The sequence below is a fragment of the Tachyglossus aculeatus genome, chromosome 6 (genome assembly GCF_015852505.1).
Source record: "Tachyglossus aculeatus isolate mTacAcu1 chromosome 6, mTacAcu1.pri, whole genome shotgun sequence".
Lineage (NCBI taxonomy): Eukaryota > Metazoa > Chordata > Mammalia > Monotremata > Tachyglossidae > Tachyglossus > Tachyglossus aculeatus.
Genome location: NC_052071.1, coordinates 31595051 through 31614270, shown reverse-complemented (window position 1 = coordinate 31614270; position 19220 = coordinate 31595051). Strand labels below are relative to the sequence as shown.

Genomic DNA, 19220 nt, shown 5'->3' with positions numbered 1-19220 from the left:
GCGTTCACTTTGACTTACCTTTGGTCCTGGGAAGACAAACAGAGGCGGTGTATTACCTGGGAGGGGAAGGGAGATGAAAACACTTCAAAAATCACCTAACAGCTAATGGATTTTTGCCACAGTTTAAGTATTTTGAAGAAATTACTTAATAATATGAAAAAAACTAAAATAATGTGTGTATCACCACTAAACTCATTCAACGATGTATCAGTCAAAGGTCTGTGACAACAGAGGTGATAAATATGATTGGCATTAAAAATATATTTTATCATATATGCCAATTAATTAAAGTACAGTTTTGCTAACAAAAATGTGTAGAGTAAAACCTCTTAACATGGATTATTTTCAAGATTCTTGAAACTCATTGTTAGTATCAGCAAAATTATTAGCTTGTAATGTAGGCAGGATAATTCTGACAATAATAACTTTCAAAATGTTTTCAGAATCTCATTTTCGGAATACAAGTTTAAACAATGAAAGGCCATATTCTCAAATACCGGCAACCTCGGAAAACACTTTATGGATTGATTGTCGTTTCTACTTTCATCTTTTTCACAGGTAAGAAAATATATACGTAGTCTTTTTTCTACGGAAGTGCTTCATTCACTGTATCTGAAAAATGCTGCTAGTGAAATGTTGCTGCTTTCATTTAATATTATTGATGACCGTTATTATACACAAACCAAAGATTGCTTGGTTCTGCCAAAGTCTGAAGAGTGTAAATTCAGCTCGATGCTGTTAAAAAGGTAAACACACAGATGCTTTAAATGGACTTCTGCCTCAAGAGTCCTATGTACTTTAACTAGAGAGTCTTCAAAATACACAAAATTCAAGAAGCAGTACGGCACTGTGGATAGAGCAGGGGCCTGGGCGTCAGAAGGACCTGGGTTCTAATCCTGGTCCCGCCACTTGTCTGCTGTGTGACCTTGGGCAAGTTACTTCACTTCTCTGTGCCTTGGTTGCCTCACCTGTAAAATGGGGATTAAGACTGTGAGCCCTCTGTGGGACAGGGACTGTGTCCGACTCAATTACCTTGTATCTACCCCAGCGCTTAGTACATTCAATTGCATTTATTGAGTGCTTACTGTCTGCAGAGCACTGTACTAAGTGCTTGGGAAGTACAAGTTTCTTTTTAATAGGAAGAATTTGGACAAGCACACAGATGACAAGGGGTAACAGCAAACCACAATGTAATGAGACGATAAATGAATGATTCTAATATTCAGAAAAGGTCACTGATCATCGTCATCATCAATCGTATTTATTGAGTGCTTACTGTGTGCAGAGCACTGTACTAAGTGCTTGGGAAGTCCAAGTTGGCAACATACAGAGACAGTCCCTACCCAACAGTGGGCTCACAGTCTAAAAGGGGGAGACGGAGAACAAAACCAAACATACTAACAAAATAAAATAAATAGAATAGTTATGTACAAGTAAAATAAATAAATAGAGAAATAAATATGTACAGTTTTGCTAACCAATTTGATGTAGATGGGCCAGTTGTCCACCTTTCCTAAACTTTCAAAATACTCTCCCACCCATTCAAAGCCTTTCAATTCTCACTGCCATCCACCACTCTAAATCTTCTCCACTGTTTTTTGCTCCTCTGCGCTATTTTCAACTTTGCATTTTTCCCTTTCTCAGGTTTGTACTGTTGATGCCCTTGCAATTACACACTTTGGGCATTTGCTCTTCACCCCGCCCCGAGCCCTACAGCACTTACACATGTATCAGGGAATGTGTTTACCAACTCTGTTGTATTGTACTCTCCCGAGAGCTTGGTATAGTGCTCCGCACACAGAAAGCACTCAAATAAATACCACTGATTTGTAGCCTTTTTATGTACTGAAAACGTTCCCCTCCCCTGCGCACGGTGTGGCCGCCCAAACAGGATGAAGTGTCATCTTTCTACCTTTTTTCCTCCGTCTCAGCAGAATGGACATAAGAAGGCACATTGTTTCGGTTTGCTTTTGTGTTTTGAAAGAAGCAGTGGGTCCTGAAGAGGGAACCTAGGGTCGAGACAGTGTCTGGAATAACAATAGTGAATACATAAATGCCACAGTTATTTATTATTATGTTTGGATTTCCTCAGAGGAGGGTAGGGTTGAAATGTTCTAGGAAGCATTAGCCAGTACTGGTCCGGTGCAGTGGGAATTCCGGAATTCTTCCCAGCCCCATCCCAGCCTCACCCTGACAATAATCACCGCTGATGTCATCCAGGACTTCACAGAAACCACCCCTGGAAGTTACTCCCAGTAACCAAACATTGTATTCCTGGGAAATCCTTTGGCCCGCTATGGAAATTCTGATTTGCTATAGAATGAAAGAATGACTACCGCTAATCAAGATTAACACTTAAGGACAAGGGAATTGTTTCCAAGTATCTTAATACGGTATCGGTGGATGAAAAAGGATGGAGAGTATAAATGAATGTTTGTGGGTCCATAGTACAATCAGTACTATTTCCAGGGAACAGCAATGTGGGGCTGGTTGTGGTTTGAATTGAACTCTCCCAAGTGCCTAGTACAGTGCTTTGCGCACAGTAAACGCTCAGTAAATACAATTGATTGATTGACTGAATAGCAAGTACCCTTTCACAGTCCTTTATAAAAATTAATAACCACCGATCACATTTACTGAGTGCGCTGCACTGTACTAGATACTTTTCATTCATTCAATCGTATTTATTGAGTGCCTACTGTGTGCAGAGCACTGTACTAAGCGCTTGGGAGAGTACAAGTTGGCGACATATAGAGATGGTCCCTACCCAACAGCGGGCTCACAGTCTAGAAGAAGATACTTCATCATCATCATCATCAATCGTATTTATTGAGCACTTACTATGTGCAGAGCACTGTACTAAGCGCTTGGGAAGTACAAATTGGCAACACATAGAGACAGTCCCTACCCAACAGTGGGCTCACAGTCTAAAAGGGGGAGACAGAGAACAAAACCAAACATATTAACAGACTAAAATAAATAGGATAGATATGTACAAGTAAAATAAATAAATAAATAAATAGAGTAATAAATATGTACAACCATATATACATATATACAGGTGCTGTGGGGAAGGGAAGGAGGTAAGATGGGGGGATGGAGAGGGGGACGAGGGGGAGAGGAAGGAAGGGGCTCAGTCTGGGAAGGCCTCCTGGAGGAGGTGAGCTCTCAGCAGGGCCTTGAGAATATACTTGAGAATATACAACAGAATTTAAAGTCAGGATCCTTGTTCTTAAGATACCAGTTCTCTTTCTCCCTTAGACTCTGAGCCCCCGGTGGGCCAGGCACTGTAACCGATCTGCTTATATTGTAGCTACCCCAGGGTTTAGCACAATGCTTGGCATATAGTAAATGCTTAACAAATACCACAATTATTATTATCATCATTATTAACAGTGAGCCCACAATCTTATCAGATGTTATTTTATAAACAATGACGTATTAAAGCCCAAACGTAATAGTGGGAAGAATAAATCAGGTGAGCTGCAGACAGCTCAAACAAGTGGACAGAAGGGATGGGTTATGTGGGTCTTTAGGATGATTTTCAGCGAGCATCTCTGTGATACCATTAATTGCAGATAACATTATTATTAATTGCAGACAACATGGATTATTTCAACAGGTTGCTGGTTCTCGACATTCTCTTCTTTCACGGGAGCAGAGAGGGGCGATGGCAGGCTTGAGATATTGGTAGCTGCTGCCGAGAGAAAAGTCACTGTTAGAAGCCCTCTGGGCCCCTTTTTGCCTCTCTGTTTAGAAGCTCCCATTTTTGTCTCGGGTAGGAGTTGGGGCTCCTCTTAGGATCACATCTGGAGAGTTTCCAGGACTCTACCGGTCTCGGATACAAGAGGGAGAGTCAAGCACAGGCATACCCTTTCCATTCCTAGCCTGGGAAGTGGCTAGCGAGTGTAAGGCAGTCTGCTACAAGTCAAAATTCACCTGTGCTGGGCACAGCATGGGAGAGAGTCGAGGGTGGAGACTCAAGTGTACAGCACAGAAGAAGGCAGTGATAAACCACTTCCAGATTTTTACCAAGGAAACTCGATGGCTACGCTACCAGAACGATCGCAGATGGAGGTGGGGCAGTCTGCGAGAGATGTGTCCTCGGTGTCGCTACGGGTCGGCTCGACTCGACAGCATAATCAATCAATCAATCGTATTTATCGTGCGCTTACGTGTGCAAAGCACTGTACTAAGTGCTTGGGAAGTACAAGTCGGCAACACATAGAGACAGTCCCTACCCAACAGCGGGCTCACAGTCTAGAAGGGGGAGACGGAAGACAAGGAGTTGGGGCCGAAAGCTGGGAAGCTACAAAAATAGTAAGGTTCTTGGCAGGTGAAGGCAGGGCTAGTGAAAATACGTGTGTGTGTATGTCTTGTGTGAGTCCCTGCGCTTTGTCTTTAGGAACGCAGCAAGTATAATCACACACTTCTTCAGATATATACAATTCTCTTTTCTCCTCTCATTTTGACAGAAGCAACTCCCCTGCGAGGAAAAAAGCTGAATCTCCAGGGAAGAAATGAAAAATACGTGAACTTGGCCAACAAGAGTATTCCTGAACTTGACCGATTTACTACATGCATCGACTTGTATTGGACGCTAAACCAGAACCCTTGGACGGCCTTTTCGTATGTTACAAGCAACGTCTCCTCGGGTTCAGAAGTCCTGGAGTTTGGGCTTGTAGTAGACTACAAGCAGCTTGTGTTGTCCCACTTGGGTCAAACTTTTCTTATCGGCGCTGATGTGCGACCTTTCCAGTGGCACACGATATGCTTAATCTGGGATGGTGTGAAGGGACTGCTAGAACTCTTCCTTCAGGAAGAAAGAATACTGATTGTGCTAAAAGAGCCCCAGAATCTCAAAGCCAACGGGAACTTGGTCCTGGGTCATTCTGTGGAGAATCAGGATGAAATTCAGACCCACAGCTTCCTGGGCAGCTTGTATTACTTTCAACTCTGGGACCGCATCTTAGAAAACGGGGAATTTTCAACGTGTTTAGATGGCAACTTGGTTAGCTGGGGCAAAGATACCTGGTTCTTCAACAATATAACCCCCGTGGCGGATGACAGCCTACGCTGCGGTGAGTAACCTGGGAAAGGAAAACTTTTCCCCCATAAGGGAGTGTGGTATGTTGTAGATTATGTCCGATATGACTCACTTGGCTTTCTGTCCCTGGTTCCATAAAAAGTAAAAAATATATGTTACTAGTTGAGTTTAGTAGCGTAGAAAAATCCTGAAATTGACCAACTGAAAATTCAGATAATTATTTAGCTACTTAGGAGCCATTTATTGTATGTTCCATTATTCTAACTGGCATTTAACCTATATACTCCTTATATACATATATACATATATATACATACATGTATATATGTGTGTGTATATATGTGTATATATATACACACACATATATACATGTATGTATATATGTATATATACATGTATATATGTGTGTGTGTATATATGTGTATATATACACACACATATATATACATGTATGTATATATATGTATATATGTATATAAGGAGTATATAGGTTATCTTTCTGTCCCTGGTTCCATAAAAAGTAAACAATATATGTTACTAGTTGAGTTTAGTAGAGTAGAAAAATCCTGAAATGGACCAATTGAAAATTCAGGTAATTATTTAGCTACTTAGGAGCCATTTATTGTATGTTCCATTATCCTTATATACATATATACATATATATACATGCATGTATATATATATGTGTATATATATGTGTGTGTGTATATATATATATATATAGAGAGAGAGAGAGAGAGAGAGTAAATTTTCAGGTATTTAAGAGGTTCTTATCTAGGCTTTTTTAAAAAATCTTATCCAGGTGTTTGTTTGATCTACCACACTTTCTGCACGGTCTGCAGTTTGGCCATTTGGACCAGAATCAATCAATCGTATTTATTGAGCGCTTACTGTGTGCAGAGCACTGTACTAAGCGCTTGGGAAGTCCAAGTTGGCAACATATAGAGACAGTCCCTACCCAACAGCGGGCTCACAGTCTAAAAGAGTGGGCTCGCAGTCGAAAAGGAGGAGCCTGAAACTCAAATTGTTTAATTTTGCTAGTTTCTACTCAGGAAAAAAGTATGGCAGAACAAGTAGTGGAAATTATTAACTAAACTGAGCAGGCCTAGTGGAGAGAGGCTGGGATTCGGGGTGGGAGATTTGGATTCTAGTCTTGGCTGGGCCACTGGGCTGCTGTGTGACCTTGGGCAAGTTGCTTAACCACTCACGCCGCATTTTCCTCCTCTGTAAATTGAGGACGAGATATCCGTGGCTCCCTGCCTGTCAGACTGTGATCCCAGTGAAAGACAGGGACTGTGTTCGATCTCATTGTTTTGTATTAATCTCAGTGCTTAGCACGGAGTTGGGCGCTTAGTAAGCATTTGGTAAATACCAACACTACATAAATGAGATTTTGCTTTTCAGTGAATTTCTACTGCCCACCTGCTATTTCTGTCCTGGTACTCTAGAAAATGGAGAGTGGCCCATTCACCAATAAAATTCCGTGGATTCACAGGCTTCCAGGTGGCAGGTTAAATTTTGCTCCGGACTTAGAGGAGTTAGTTGGAGTCTGACACTCTCTCCTAAATAGTGAATCATTATTCATGTATTGTTTGGCAAACTGAATACATTTTCCATTTCGCAAATCCCAAACTGTCTTCATTATAACCTTACGGAACAAACTGAGTGCTGATTCCAATGTATTGGCACACGGGTTTGGTACTCAGCTGTACTTGGTAACCTGCATCCTGCAAAGAACACTTAGTCTAATGAGTGGACATAAATCACACTTCTAAAAATCATGGCTGATGGAAAAAGACAGATGAGCCATGTGGCTAGGAAAACACTCAGTGTTAATATAAGGTGAATAAATCAAAATGAAATCTCAAATTGAATGCCTTAGCACTCAGCCTTAGCCTTGACACTCTACTTGCATCTGCACGTGTCACAAAATAAATGATTTCTTATAAATAAAACTTCTTTTTCACACCTGCCAATAATTACAGTAATCCACAGTATATTTTGCCAGATGACTTAAGGAGTAAAGTCGGCTTACGGCATTCCCGTGAGTTGACATGTATATTCATACTTTATAAATGGAAACAGCAAGGCCTGGGTAAATAAATGCTTCGTTTAAATTTTACAGGGAGTACAGGAACAGAACTAAATTATGAAAAACCTTTCCCAGTGACGATCAAAGCATTTGCTCTTTAATTCAGTTCTTGTGCTGTAACAGCCCTTATACATAAGGACTCTTCAAAAGGGTAGGAAAGCGCACATTACACTTCTGTGACTTTGCCCCTCCTTTCTTCCTGTTTTTTCAATGGGATATCTTCTTTCCACTGATTATGCTGTAGGAACAGAACTAAATTATGAAAAACCTTTCCCAGTGACGATCAAAGCATTTGCTCTTTAATTCAGTTCTTGTGCCGTAACAGCCCTTATACATAAGGACTCTTCAAAAGGGTAGGAAAACACACATTACACTTCTGTGACTTTGCCCCTCATTTCTTCCTGTTTTTCTTTGGGATATCTTTCCACTGATTATTTTGTCTTTTCTTGGGCTGACGGGCTTTTGCTTCATTTTGAAAGAGTTACGTTTTATTTTTCCTTTCCCTTTCTTTTTTCTGCTTCTCTTCTTAGCATTTTTAGTTTTCTGCATACTTTTCCAGAGGGAGCGCTTTACTTCGGGACCCTGTGCAGCCAGGGCAGCTATAGGGAACTTGGGAGCAGGGGCCTTGATTTAGCATATTAAGTTTTGGAACCATCTCCTTTACTTAATTTTCTTCTCTCTCTGTTATCCTTCAGTTCGTGTTCTCTTTTTTTCCCATCCTGCTCTTACTCCTTTTAGTGTGTGTGCAAGGGGGTTGACAGGGAAAGGTTGCAATGATGATAATAATAACGATGATGGCAATAATTTTGATATGTTAAGTGCTTACTCTGAGCCAAGCACTGTACTAAGCACTGGGGCAGACACAAGATAATCAGATTGGACACAGTCCCTGTCCCACACGGGACCCACAGTCTAATGGGGAAGGAGAACAGTTAATGAATCCCCATTTTACAGAAGAAGAAACATTTGCACAGCCAAGTTACGTAACTACACAAGATCACACAGCAGGCAAACGGCGGATCTGGGATTAGAACCCAGGTCCTCTGGGTTCCATGATCCATGTTCTTTCCACCAGAACATGTTCTTTCCACCAGAACAGATCCATGTTCTTTCCACCAGGCCACACTGCTTATCAGGAATGAGAAAACTATCAGGCTGAAGGATGGGGGTTTTGGGCATCAGGTTAAACCAACAACGGGATATTCCACTCCCCAGATGCGTGGTTTGTGTTTATTGCCATAAGCGGGGCAGGACTTCTGGTATAGTGCTAGCCCCTCCGATAAAATCCGGCCTAGGCATGGCAATCACTCAACCTGGCAGATCTGCCCAACAATCAGAGGAGGAGGAGGGAGAGGATGATTGTAAACCAACATTTCAACTGGAAGAATGTGAATAACCAAGGGTTCCCGACAAAAGTTTCATTTGTCGTGGGAGTCACAGATAAGCAAGCCACAAACCTATTATGAACCTAATAATTGCGGTATTTATGTGCTTACTATGTACCAAGCACTGTTTTAAGCACTGGGGTAGATTCAAGACAATCAGTAGGAGGAGGAACGGGCACTGAATCCCCATTTTGCAGATGAGGGAACTGAGGCACAGAGAAGGAAAGTGACTTGACCAAAGTCACACAGCCAACAAGCGGCAGAGCCAGAACCCAGGTCCTCTGACTCTCAGGCTCATGCCCTTTCCACTATGCCACACTGCTTCTTATTGGGGAGTATTTGGGGAGGGGGGGAAGAATACTGAATTTACTGTATCTACCTGTCATGGTCTATAATCTAGGTTGGGAACCAATGGTAGAAATCCATTTTAGACCCTTCCACAATGCCTAGTCTAGATCAGTCAATCCCCAAGACCATAAAGTTGTTCATCAAATCTTTAATATTTTCATATTATAATAATAATAATTTTGGTATTAAGCGCTTACCATGTGCACTGTTCTAAGTGCAGGGGTGGATACAAGGTGATCAGGTTGTCCCACTTGGGGCTCACAATCTTAATCCCCATTTTACAGATGAGGTAACTGAGGCCCAGAGAAGTTAAGTGACTTTCCCAAAGTCACACAGCTGACAAGCAGCAGAGCCAGGATTTGAACCCATGACCTCTGACTCCCAAGCCCGGGCTCTTCCCACTGAGCCACGCATTATGAAACATGTACTTTCTTGGTAGCTCTTCTATCTACCCCGGTCCAGAACAGAACTGAATAAACTGTAAGAGAGCAGAGCACCTTAAAGAAGAGTGCTTTAATAATGCATTTTTTATTCTGCAAATGAAAAAGAATTGGAGTTTTCAGTTCGATATTAAAGGTGGATTAACATTTTTTCCAATTCTTCAGGTGTCTCTGACAATATAACAGTTGAAGGAACGGGTCCATTTGTTTCCCAAGCTTCAAGTGTGACATCACCGTCGCGAAACACTGGCTCTAATCCTCAGGAGACCGAGCCGTCCTCTTCAGAGATGCCTCGAAATACCTCCTCTACATTCTCAGATGCTTGGACAGAGTCTACCTCACCTTACAGCACACAGTCTCTACCTACAGAAACTCTACCCTCACTTTCTGACGGTCCCAAAGCCGACGGGGTTTCAACGGTCATGACAGCTTCTGACTTCACATCTCCTTCGGCATCCGTGTCCTGGCCTACTCAGAAAATATCCGCAGCCACTGAAACCACTCCTGCAACTGCATCCTCATCCCTTCCCACCGAGACCGCGATGACGGCTACAATATTTCCGTCTCTGTCTGTTGAGACTGCCCCCCAATCCACAAATGCTATATTTACCTCTCTATCCACGGGTGATTCACTTTTCCCAACAACTTCTGAGGCCGTAGCTCTGTCGGTCAATACCCAGACAACTCCTTTGTACTCACCCACCAAGACTGCATTAACTCCAGCGTCACCTCGGACCCCATCCCCGTCTTCGACGCCTGGGCCCGCTCCTACCTCGACATCCAGCCGATTTTCACCTGCACCGACAACTGCTTGGACTGCCCCTCGGTCCGCTACCGACGAGACAGCTGTGGCTAAGAGCACATCCACATCCCTGCCACCTGCATTCCCACCCACCTCCGTAACTGCCGCGGCTGGATCTACAGTTACCGGAGTTCAGACGGCAGCTACAGCCGCCACAGTTCAGGTCGAGCCTACGTCGATGGCTCTTGTTTCTCCTCTTCCAACCGGGCCTGCTGAGACGACCCCCAAACTGGGACCAGTTATGACTGAATTGACCTCCGCTTCTGCTCAGACTACGGCTATTTCCACAGCCAGTAAGGCCAGACTGACCTCCTTGCCACCAGAATTGTTTTTTACAACCAATGCTCTTGGAAGAGACTCAGCATCCCCTGAAGCTCACACTGTTGCCAAGGCTACCGCTGCTGAGATTCCGTCTACGTCCCCAGGCTCTGAGCCGATCTCTAGGCCTGGAGCGTCTACGACTACCCCTTCTCCCGTGATACCTGGAAGGACATCTACTCCAACGAGCATTCAGAATGAGCACCCGTCCACTGAGAGTGAAAGCTCTTCTCTTCCCACTATGTTTGGCAGAGCTCCCACATCCACCCGCACCACCTCTGAGATGGCAGCTGTCTTTACTGACTCTGAGGCTTCACCTACAACTTTTTCTACCATGGTAGGGGCTACAGCACAATCTGTGCAAATCACCCCTACTCCTGCCCTGGTTGAGACTCTAAGCACCCCCTCTAAGATGCTAACTCCATCCACAGACACTACAGCCCCTTGGAGTTCCATTCCTAAGACCAAAGCTGTTTCATCCTTTTCAGAAACAACATTTACCTCTATACCAACCAGGACTGAACCTATATCCCCATTTACTGACAACACAGGTTTGACGACATCCTTCAGCCTAACATCTCCTGTGGCTTGCAGTTGGACTACAGCTACAATAGCCACCAGTGTATCCAAGCAAGCTGACACTGCCTCTTCCCCGAGGCCTACCACCAACTCAGGTACCTCTTCACATACCGAAGCTACTGCGGTGTATGCAACGCTTGAGAATACACCTCTATCGACCCTAGCTGTACCGACCTCACCTGGTGTCGATACTAAACGTCCCCCTTCAGAACCAACTGGTGACATTACCCCGAAGCCTACATTTACCATGGCAACACCTAATTCAATCTCACAAAAGACCCCAGCTGTGCAAACAGACTCTACAGCAGCATCACCCAAGACTCTAGCTAGCTCCATATTCACCCAACGTGCAGTATCACAGGAACCTCTGATATCCGCAGTTACATATCCACCCGTGATCGGTTCAGCTACGTCTTCTGCTTCTCAGAGTGTGTCAATATCCACAGGTTTTCCAACTCTGACTCCAATATTAGATGCCGGTACTGTATATACACCCACGAGTACACAGGCCTTGCCTGTATCCATCCCTGGGGAAGCAACATCCACAGCATTTGCTATGGAGACTGACTCCACTGCTATCCTAGAAGAATCCATTTTGACTACCATAGCATCCGTGGCAGACGCTGGATTCACCTCTGCGGAGGTCACTATCGCTTTTTCAGTTACCGCAACGCCTCATTCTTCACCATCAACCAGTAGTGAGCCTCAGTCTTCTTTAATTCAGTCTTCATCGGCACCTCTTATCCTGGTAGAAGATTCATTTCCTTCCACATACAGTGCGGTCTCTAAATCGCCCACTCTTTTTAAGACTTCAGAGATCACTCCTACGCATACACCAACCCATTCAGAGCCTCCCTCGGGGCCTCCTTCTCTGGCTACTGAAAACACAGATCATATCACAACAGCTCTGATGCCCACTAGGTTCCCAACTACTGAAAAGATGATGGACACTCTATATACGATCACGCAGGCTACCTCTAAACAAGCTGAGCTCACACCTTCACTCATTCCTACCAAGAACCTCATTACCAGTGCAAATTTGGAGGTTTATCCGTCCACTGCTCCCTCTGAGAACCCCCCGACAGCTACAGTGCCAACTCCATTGAATCTCACAACGACTGAGGCATCCCGAAGTTCTACATCTTCTGAGACCATAGCTTGGTCAACGCCACGCTGGACTCCATCTGCTGAAATTGTTCATTCAGCAGCACCACCTGAGACTCAAACGTCTCTGGTGGCTTCTCCAACCGCCAGAGCATCCCTACCTTCAGAGACCACTCCTGCAGTTCAGCCTGACAGGACTTCAAACACATTGCCCCTTTCCAAGAGCAGGCCAACACCCACAGATTCCCAGGCTATTGTTATGACAACCGAATTCTACCCTTCTTTTGTTTCCACACTTGCATCTGAGACCGAGCAAGCTGAATCTTCCGAGTTTCCCGAGCTTCCTGCCTCTACGGCTTCCCTTAAGCAGAGCATTCCGGCTGCGATAGTCTCTGAATTCACATCTACTGCTGAGGCCGCTGTGTCCTCTGCTGTTGCGCTAAAAACAGATGCTTCAACAGTTGTCAGTACCATGCCTTTATCCTTCAGTACTACCCGTACAGTCTTTCCGGCTGACACTTCAACTGTGACCTCTGCATTTTCCAGTCTGGCCGAAACTCCTTCGACATCTAGTGACGCTGTGGCGACATCTAAACACCCGGAGGTTTCTTCTGTTTTCATTACCTCTGAAATTGCGGCAATCTCTACAGAGGGGGTCACATTTTTTCCCTCTGCAGTAGGCTCTTTATCCCCGTCGGTGACAAGCACTCCTACACCTCTGATGGTTGAGTCGCCATCTCTTTCCACATCTTCTGGAATGGCAACTGCATCCACAGACCCTGCTGCCATTCAGACTTCCCCCCATTATAAGACTAGTACAATTTCCTCTACTGTGGAACAAACAAGTCAACTGGTTCAGACCGCAGTGCCATCGCTGTCGGCTGAAACTGCTGTGCCTGGCAGTACGGTTGCGTCTTCCGCAGGTATTGACCCGGTAGCTACGTCTAAACAAGCTGAGGCGACATCGCCACCTCGCCCAACCACAGACATTCACACCTCAGAAGACGTCAAGGTCTCACCATCTTCCGCAACAGGTGAGAACATACCTGTATTCTCATCGGTTACTACTTTCGTATATCACGGAACTGGCCCTAAGACAAACTCCCCTATACCGACTTCCATAGCTACTGAATTTCCTATCTCTCCCGGAACTGGACCTATATCAAGACCGCCCTGGTCGCAAGGTGTGGTGACCTCGTCTATATCAATACCTGGAGAAACTACTTCTGATTCGGAAGATATTCAGAATTCGGCATCCTTTTTGCCTTTGGGGACTGCATCTACAGCTCTCCCTGTTATGAGTAAAAGTACATTTCTTGCTTCAGAGAAAATGCCAACTTCTGCAGTTACTTCGACAGCCGTTACTTTGACAGAAGCCTGGCCCTCCTTCACGTCCGTAAGAACCGGGGCTACATCTGTGCTTTCTGGACGTATATCGACATTATTCCCTGTAGATATTGCCTCAACAGGTACCCCGGTGGTGAACACACCCTTGTTTAGGCCCACTCTGACTAACCGAGGTTTCTCCACTGCTACTTCCACAGTTTCCACCAATATGCCACTTTCTACCTTCTCTGGTGAGCCTTCTACAGCTTCTGAGCCTACACTGATGCCCACCTCGGCTGAAACTTTTGCTACACCTGGAAAAGCCATCACAACACCAGAAGATACCACTGTTTCCAGGACTTTGGGGACCGTCTCTCTGTCTCCAGAGATGGGGACCCCACAGTCATCCTTTTCCACTGAGCCAGAACCTATAACTCTGAATGGGAAAACTGCTTCATCCCCGGCCTTTACTGTGACTCGACCTCCAGCTTCCCTGTCTGAGACAGCCGCTTTATCTACAGGCACTAGGTCGACTCCCACCTCCTCTGTTCCAGGGACGACATCTTTATTCACCTCTTCAAATAAAATCTCGACTCTTTCCTTAATCGTTGGTACACTTGTACCCGCGTCAGCTCCACCAAGTTCTACGGTCCCGGAGACTGGGATGACTGTTACCTCAGCACGAGCCGAGAACCCGTCACCGTTCTCACCTGCCAAGATTTCAACTGAGCATACATTCGTACCTGCTAAAACCACTACCATTTCTACAACTCCTTTGCCTACACCCTCTTTGAGGGCTTCTGATCCCGCCTCTATTTCTGGAACTTTAGAGACCACCACTCAAGCAACATCTGGTCCTAGCGTGTCCCCAGCTGGGTTGCCTGCCGGTAGGGCAACTAAGTCCTCCACCGCACCCCAGGCCACACGTATCTCTACAACCACTGAGTCAGAACCTACAGGGTCATTCGTGAATCCCACACCTTCGCCCACTGTTCCTGTGAGTGCAGTCAAACCTGGTGGGATTTCTCCTTGGTCCACGACACCTACAGTCATTCAAGCACACACAGACACTGCAACAAAGGCTACATCAGTAATAGCGGAGAGTGTACGCATGTCGACGGCTCCCCGAAACACTGAGATCTCAGCAACGGAGATTTCAACCGGAGCTCCTGCGAGTATGTCTACGGTGGGCAAAACCACGCCACGGTCAATCTCTAGCTCGTTTACATCTAGCTTCTTAACGACAAAATCGATGCTTCCCTTTTTAACGACAAAATCGATGCTTCCCAGAAGCACACCCACATTCACTTCTGCCAAGGCCATACCCACATTAAGGGAGATTAGCACCCTGTCCTCTACAATCACCGCATTTCCCTTTACTGGTGAAATCACACTTAGCTCCGTACCTAATGCAACAACTGCTAATTCCTCCGCTGCCGAGACTCCACTTCTCTCTGTGTCCACTGAGCACGCATCCCCTTTCACGCCGCCTGAGACGACACTTTATTTGAGATCAACTGAGATTTCTTCCATCCCTGCCCACTCCTTCTCAGCCTCTACATGGCCCGAGGCAACACGATCAGACCTCATCCGTTTCTCAACGGAAGCAGCAACTTCATCTGCTCCTACAGAGCTCTCAGGTTTGAGAACATCTGATCATTTTAATCCCCTTACAGAATTTGCCTAAAAACTGCTCGGTGTGGAAGGAGTGCGCCCCAGAGAGTCAGAAACATCTCAGCCGTGGTTGAGTCCCAATTTGTTTCCCTGCAGGCCCCGTTCTGGGAGAGGTGAACCTGAAATCTGGAAATACAGATCATTACTGGTCCAGCTAGGCTCTAAACTGGAAGATGCTTTTTTGTTGGTTGTAAATCCTGGGTGTCTGTACTGGTGGGCTCTGGGGCAAGATGACAATTGACCCATTGAGGAGATCCTAACCTGTAGAGATGCACAAATCAAAGAACTTTTGTCCACTCTCACATTATACCTTGCCCCACACCCATGAAAAGCAGTGTGGCCTAGTGGAGAGAGCACAGACCTGGGAGTAAGAAGGATCCGGGTTCTAATCCTGGCTCCACCACTTGTCTGCTGTGCGACCTTGGGCAAGTCACTTAACTTCTCTGGGCCTCACTTACCTCATCTGTAAAATAGGGATTAAGACCGTGTGCCCCATGTAGTACAGAGACTGTGTTCAATTTGATTAGCTTGTATCTCCCCCAGCACTTAGTACAGTACCAGTCACAAAGTAAGCGCTTAACAAACACCATTAAAAAAAGACAAAAAAAAACCCAACAACCCTCTTAGTGACAAGCTTGGTCATCAGGGAGATCTTTCAGGCTACCGTTTGCACCCAAATAATAGTGCACAATACTTCCTAGATTTCCTTAGCACCTTTACACTTCCTGATTTTGAAATTAATATTGCTATAGAAACAGAACAGGGAGTAGGAATAAAGAGAAGAGAAAAGGAGAAACAAGGAAACAGAAGCTATCACCGCAGAATCAATGGCCATGGTAGTCAATGATACCCTCCCCAAGTAGGAAATTAAGAATGGGTATTGTATCTGTGAAAATCTATTTTTGGATCTGAGTCAAGGTCTATTATTTTTGTGTAATTGCACCTAGTTTACTGTGATTATTATTCCTGAAAACGAATTTTTAATGCTTTCTGATTAGTTGACTGCAAGCCCTCACTCATTAATATATATCCCAAGCGCTTAGTACAGTGCTCTGCACACAGTAAGCGCTCAATAAATACGATTGATGATGATGATGATGATGCTATTTTAGTTCAGGTGTCTACGACCCAACTCTAAGGGAAGTGCTGATGAAATTAATCTGCTCAAATACAGTTTACAGGATAATTTCCCTCAACCTTCAACTTTACTTCCACTGCGGAGACCTGGTCTTTGACAGTTGGATCATTCATTTTGGGTCAAATAAATAAAAGCAAGAATCAGATTTGCTTTTCTTACGATGTAAAGAAATCTGGATTTATTATAGCCACAGTGTCTCAAATAATTCATCTTTGTGAGAGAGAAACCGTATTGCAGTAAATGAAACAAAATATAATTCACTTTGGTTTTAGTGGTTACTGTTTCCTTCTACAACACTGAAATCAGCTTCTCAGTTCTTGATGAAGAGTCAGAAATTCCTGCAATTGCTGTCATACGGAACCTTGCTAAAGCTTGGGTAAATATGTTTCTTCATTTTTTTATAGACCAGATTGTTCCCATTTCCTCCACCAATCCGACATTTGAGGGTTAGGTTTTAATTTTGTCCTTTGTTTTTATGCCTTGGGGTAGGTATGTTGCCAACTTGTACTTCCCAAGCGCTTAGTACAGTGCTCTGCACACAGTAAGTGCTCAATAAATACGATTGATTGAGATATTTCATTCTCGGGCTACTCAATGTCATTTATGAGAATTGAGATACCAGTCACATCGAAACTTCATCTATTCTCTGCACCTATCAAGAGGCAGGGCTAGGCACAGATATAGGGATGTTTGGCAATCCTATTTTTTGCTTCTAAAAATTTCTTACCCATAAATAATAATAATAATTATAGCATTTGTTAATTGCTTAGTATGTCTCAAGCACTGGAGTAGATACAAGGTAATCAGGTTGTCCCATCCATTTTACAGTTGAGGCACAGAGAAGTTAAGTGATTTCCCCAAGGTCACACAGCAGATAAGTGGCAGAGCTGGGATTAGAACCCACATCCTCTGATTCCCAAGCCCGTGCTCTTGTCACTATGCCATGCTGCAGTAGCCACCAACCGCCACCTCCTCCTATTTTTAAATATTCAACTGAACCCCCTCCTCGTTCTGCTCTCCCTGAAGAATTTTCTTAAAAATCAGGGTATCCTCAGTCTCATTCTGGAAAACCCTCCATTAGGTCATTAAATCATCCTACTTGCTCTTCTTGAGATTTGTTGACGAGGACACACAGAATCATTTCCTCTCCATCCCCCCCATCTTACCTCCTTCCCTTCCCCACAGCACCTGTATATATGTTTGTACATATTTGTTACTCTATTTATTTATTTTACTTGTACATATCTATTCTATTTATTTTATTTTGTTAGTATGTTTGGTTTTGTTCTCTGTCTCCCCCTTTTAGACTGTGAGCCCACTGTTGGGTAGGGACTGTCTCTATATGTTGCCAACTTGGACTTCCCAAGCGCTTAGTACAGTGCTCTGCACACAGTAAGCGCTCAATAAATACGATTGATGATGATGATGATGATTTAACACTGCCAAATCCTGTTAGGGAGGTCAGCTGTCTTCAAATCACATGCTGGGTTCCATCTACGATTAAGCAAAAATGTTCACTTTTTAAAGACTTGATTTGGCCTGAGGTATTTAGGGGTGATATTCTGTCTTTCAGTTCAGCTCAGTTTTGCTTTCCAATCAATTGATCGATCAATCAATAGTATTTACTGAGTGCTTACCCTGGTACTGAGCATTATACAAAGCACCATTCTTGGAACCAATGTTTGCCAGGCTTGTTAGACTGACTTTATCTTTCGCTCTTTGGAGAGTCTGGCTTCAGATACTTTTGTTAAAGTACAGTTTGGAAAGTCACTGGTTGCAAAAAAGGTGTGCTTATTTGATTAGATTTGGATTTAACTCTCTCCAGTCCTCCTCATTCAGTCTGGTCAGTTTACTGATATCTCTTGGTTATTGTTATTTCATTCATTCATTCATTCAATTGCATTTATTGAGCACTTGATGCGTGCAGAGCACTGTACTAAGCACTTGGAAAGTACAATTCGGCAACAGAGACGATCCTGACCCAACAATGGGCTCACAGTCTAGAATTATTTGGGGAAACTGTGACGACTTCACCCTGCTCTTGGTAAATAATCCTTTCTATTTTGTTTTCAGGGACTTATTTTGAGGCTTTCATTACTGGATTATAGGCCCTTGTAAATTTATTAGTCCAAGGAAAACAGGAATGTGTATATTAGAGCAATCAGAAAATAAGATTAAGCATTAGTAATGCAGTTATAACAAGCATGATATTAGCACACTGGTTTTGTAGAGATTAAGGTGCATGGAGTGATAAGATGCATTTGCTTGGTCTTTTACAGTTCAACTGTGTATTTCAGGACAATGAATTCATTCTCACAGAATTGGATGTCAAAGCTAAAGGCAGGTAGGTATGCGGGAGTTAATGTGGACAGAAAAGGATCCAAAGGGAGTTTGGGGATCAGCAGTGATCCAAAAAGGAAATGTCCTTGCTTCATTTCTATCTCATATTCAACTCTTACGGCCAATACCACCATTGGAAATCTCTTGTCCTCAACCAGATCAGATGGACATTTTACTTTTCCTCATCACTTCTGCTGTCCTTCCAGCATTTTTTCCTGCTTCTTCTTCCTACCACGCTCCCTCTTCCTTCCTCTTCAGCCCCAGATCCCTTCTTTCCCCGTCCTTTGTTCTTCATTGTACTCCCCCTTCCCACCACCTTCTGTTTCTTTCAAGCGCAAAGTATAGTGCCTGGATTACACTTATATTTACACTTGGATTTGCACCTTTATTCATCCCATCCTCAGCCCCACGGCACTTATTTACATGTCATCCCCCTCTAGTGATGATGATGATGGCATTTGTTAAGCGCTTACTATGCGCAAAGCACTGTTCAAAGCGCTGGGGGGGGGGGATACAAGGTGATCAGGTTGTCCCACGTGGGGCTCACAGTCGTAATCCCCATTTGACAGATGAGGTAACTGAGGCTCAAAGCAGTTAAGTGACTTGCCCAAGGTCACACGGCAGACA

At 44.1% G+C, this 19220-nt stretch overlaps 1 protein-coding gene and 1 non-coding gene across 2 annotated transcripts in view; both read left to right on the top strand.

Moving 5' to 3' along the window:
* The first annotated feature begins 473 nt into the window (after nucleotides 1-473).
* Nucleotides 474-19220, top strand: part of ADGRG4 (adhesion G protein-coupled receptor G4) — a 62327-nt gene continuing 43580 nt past the window's right edge. Inside the window, exons 1-6 of the mRNA XM_038747712.1 lie at nucleotides 474-558; nucleotides 4476-5081; nucleotides 9478-15081; nucleotides 15817-15951; nucleotides 16526-16629; nucleotides 18533-18597. Of these exons, the coding sequence (XP_038603640.1) occupies nucleotides 474-558; nucleotides 4476-5081; nucleotides 9478-15081; nucleotides 15817-15951; nucleotides 16526-16629; nucleotides 18533-18597 (6599 nt within the window). The remainder of the gene's footprint in view (nucleotides 559-4475; nucleotides 5082-9477; nucleotides 15082-15816; nucleotides 15952-16525; nucleotides 16630-18532; nucleotides 18598-19220) is intronic.
* LOC119930153 lies at nucleotides 3792-3929 on the top strand. Its single transcript, XR_005451643.1, has one exon. It is a non-coding gene; the product is annotated as a small nucleolar RNA SNORA7 (small nucleolar RNA).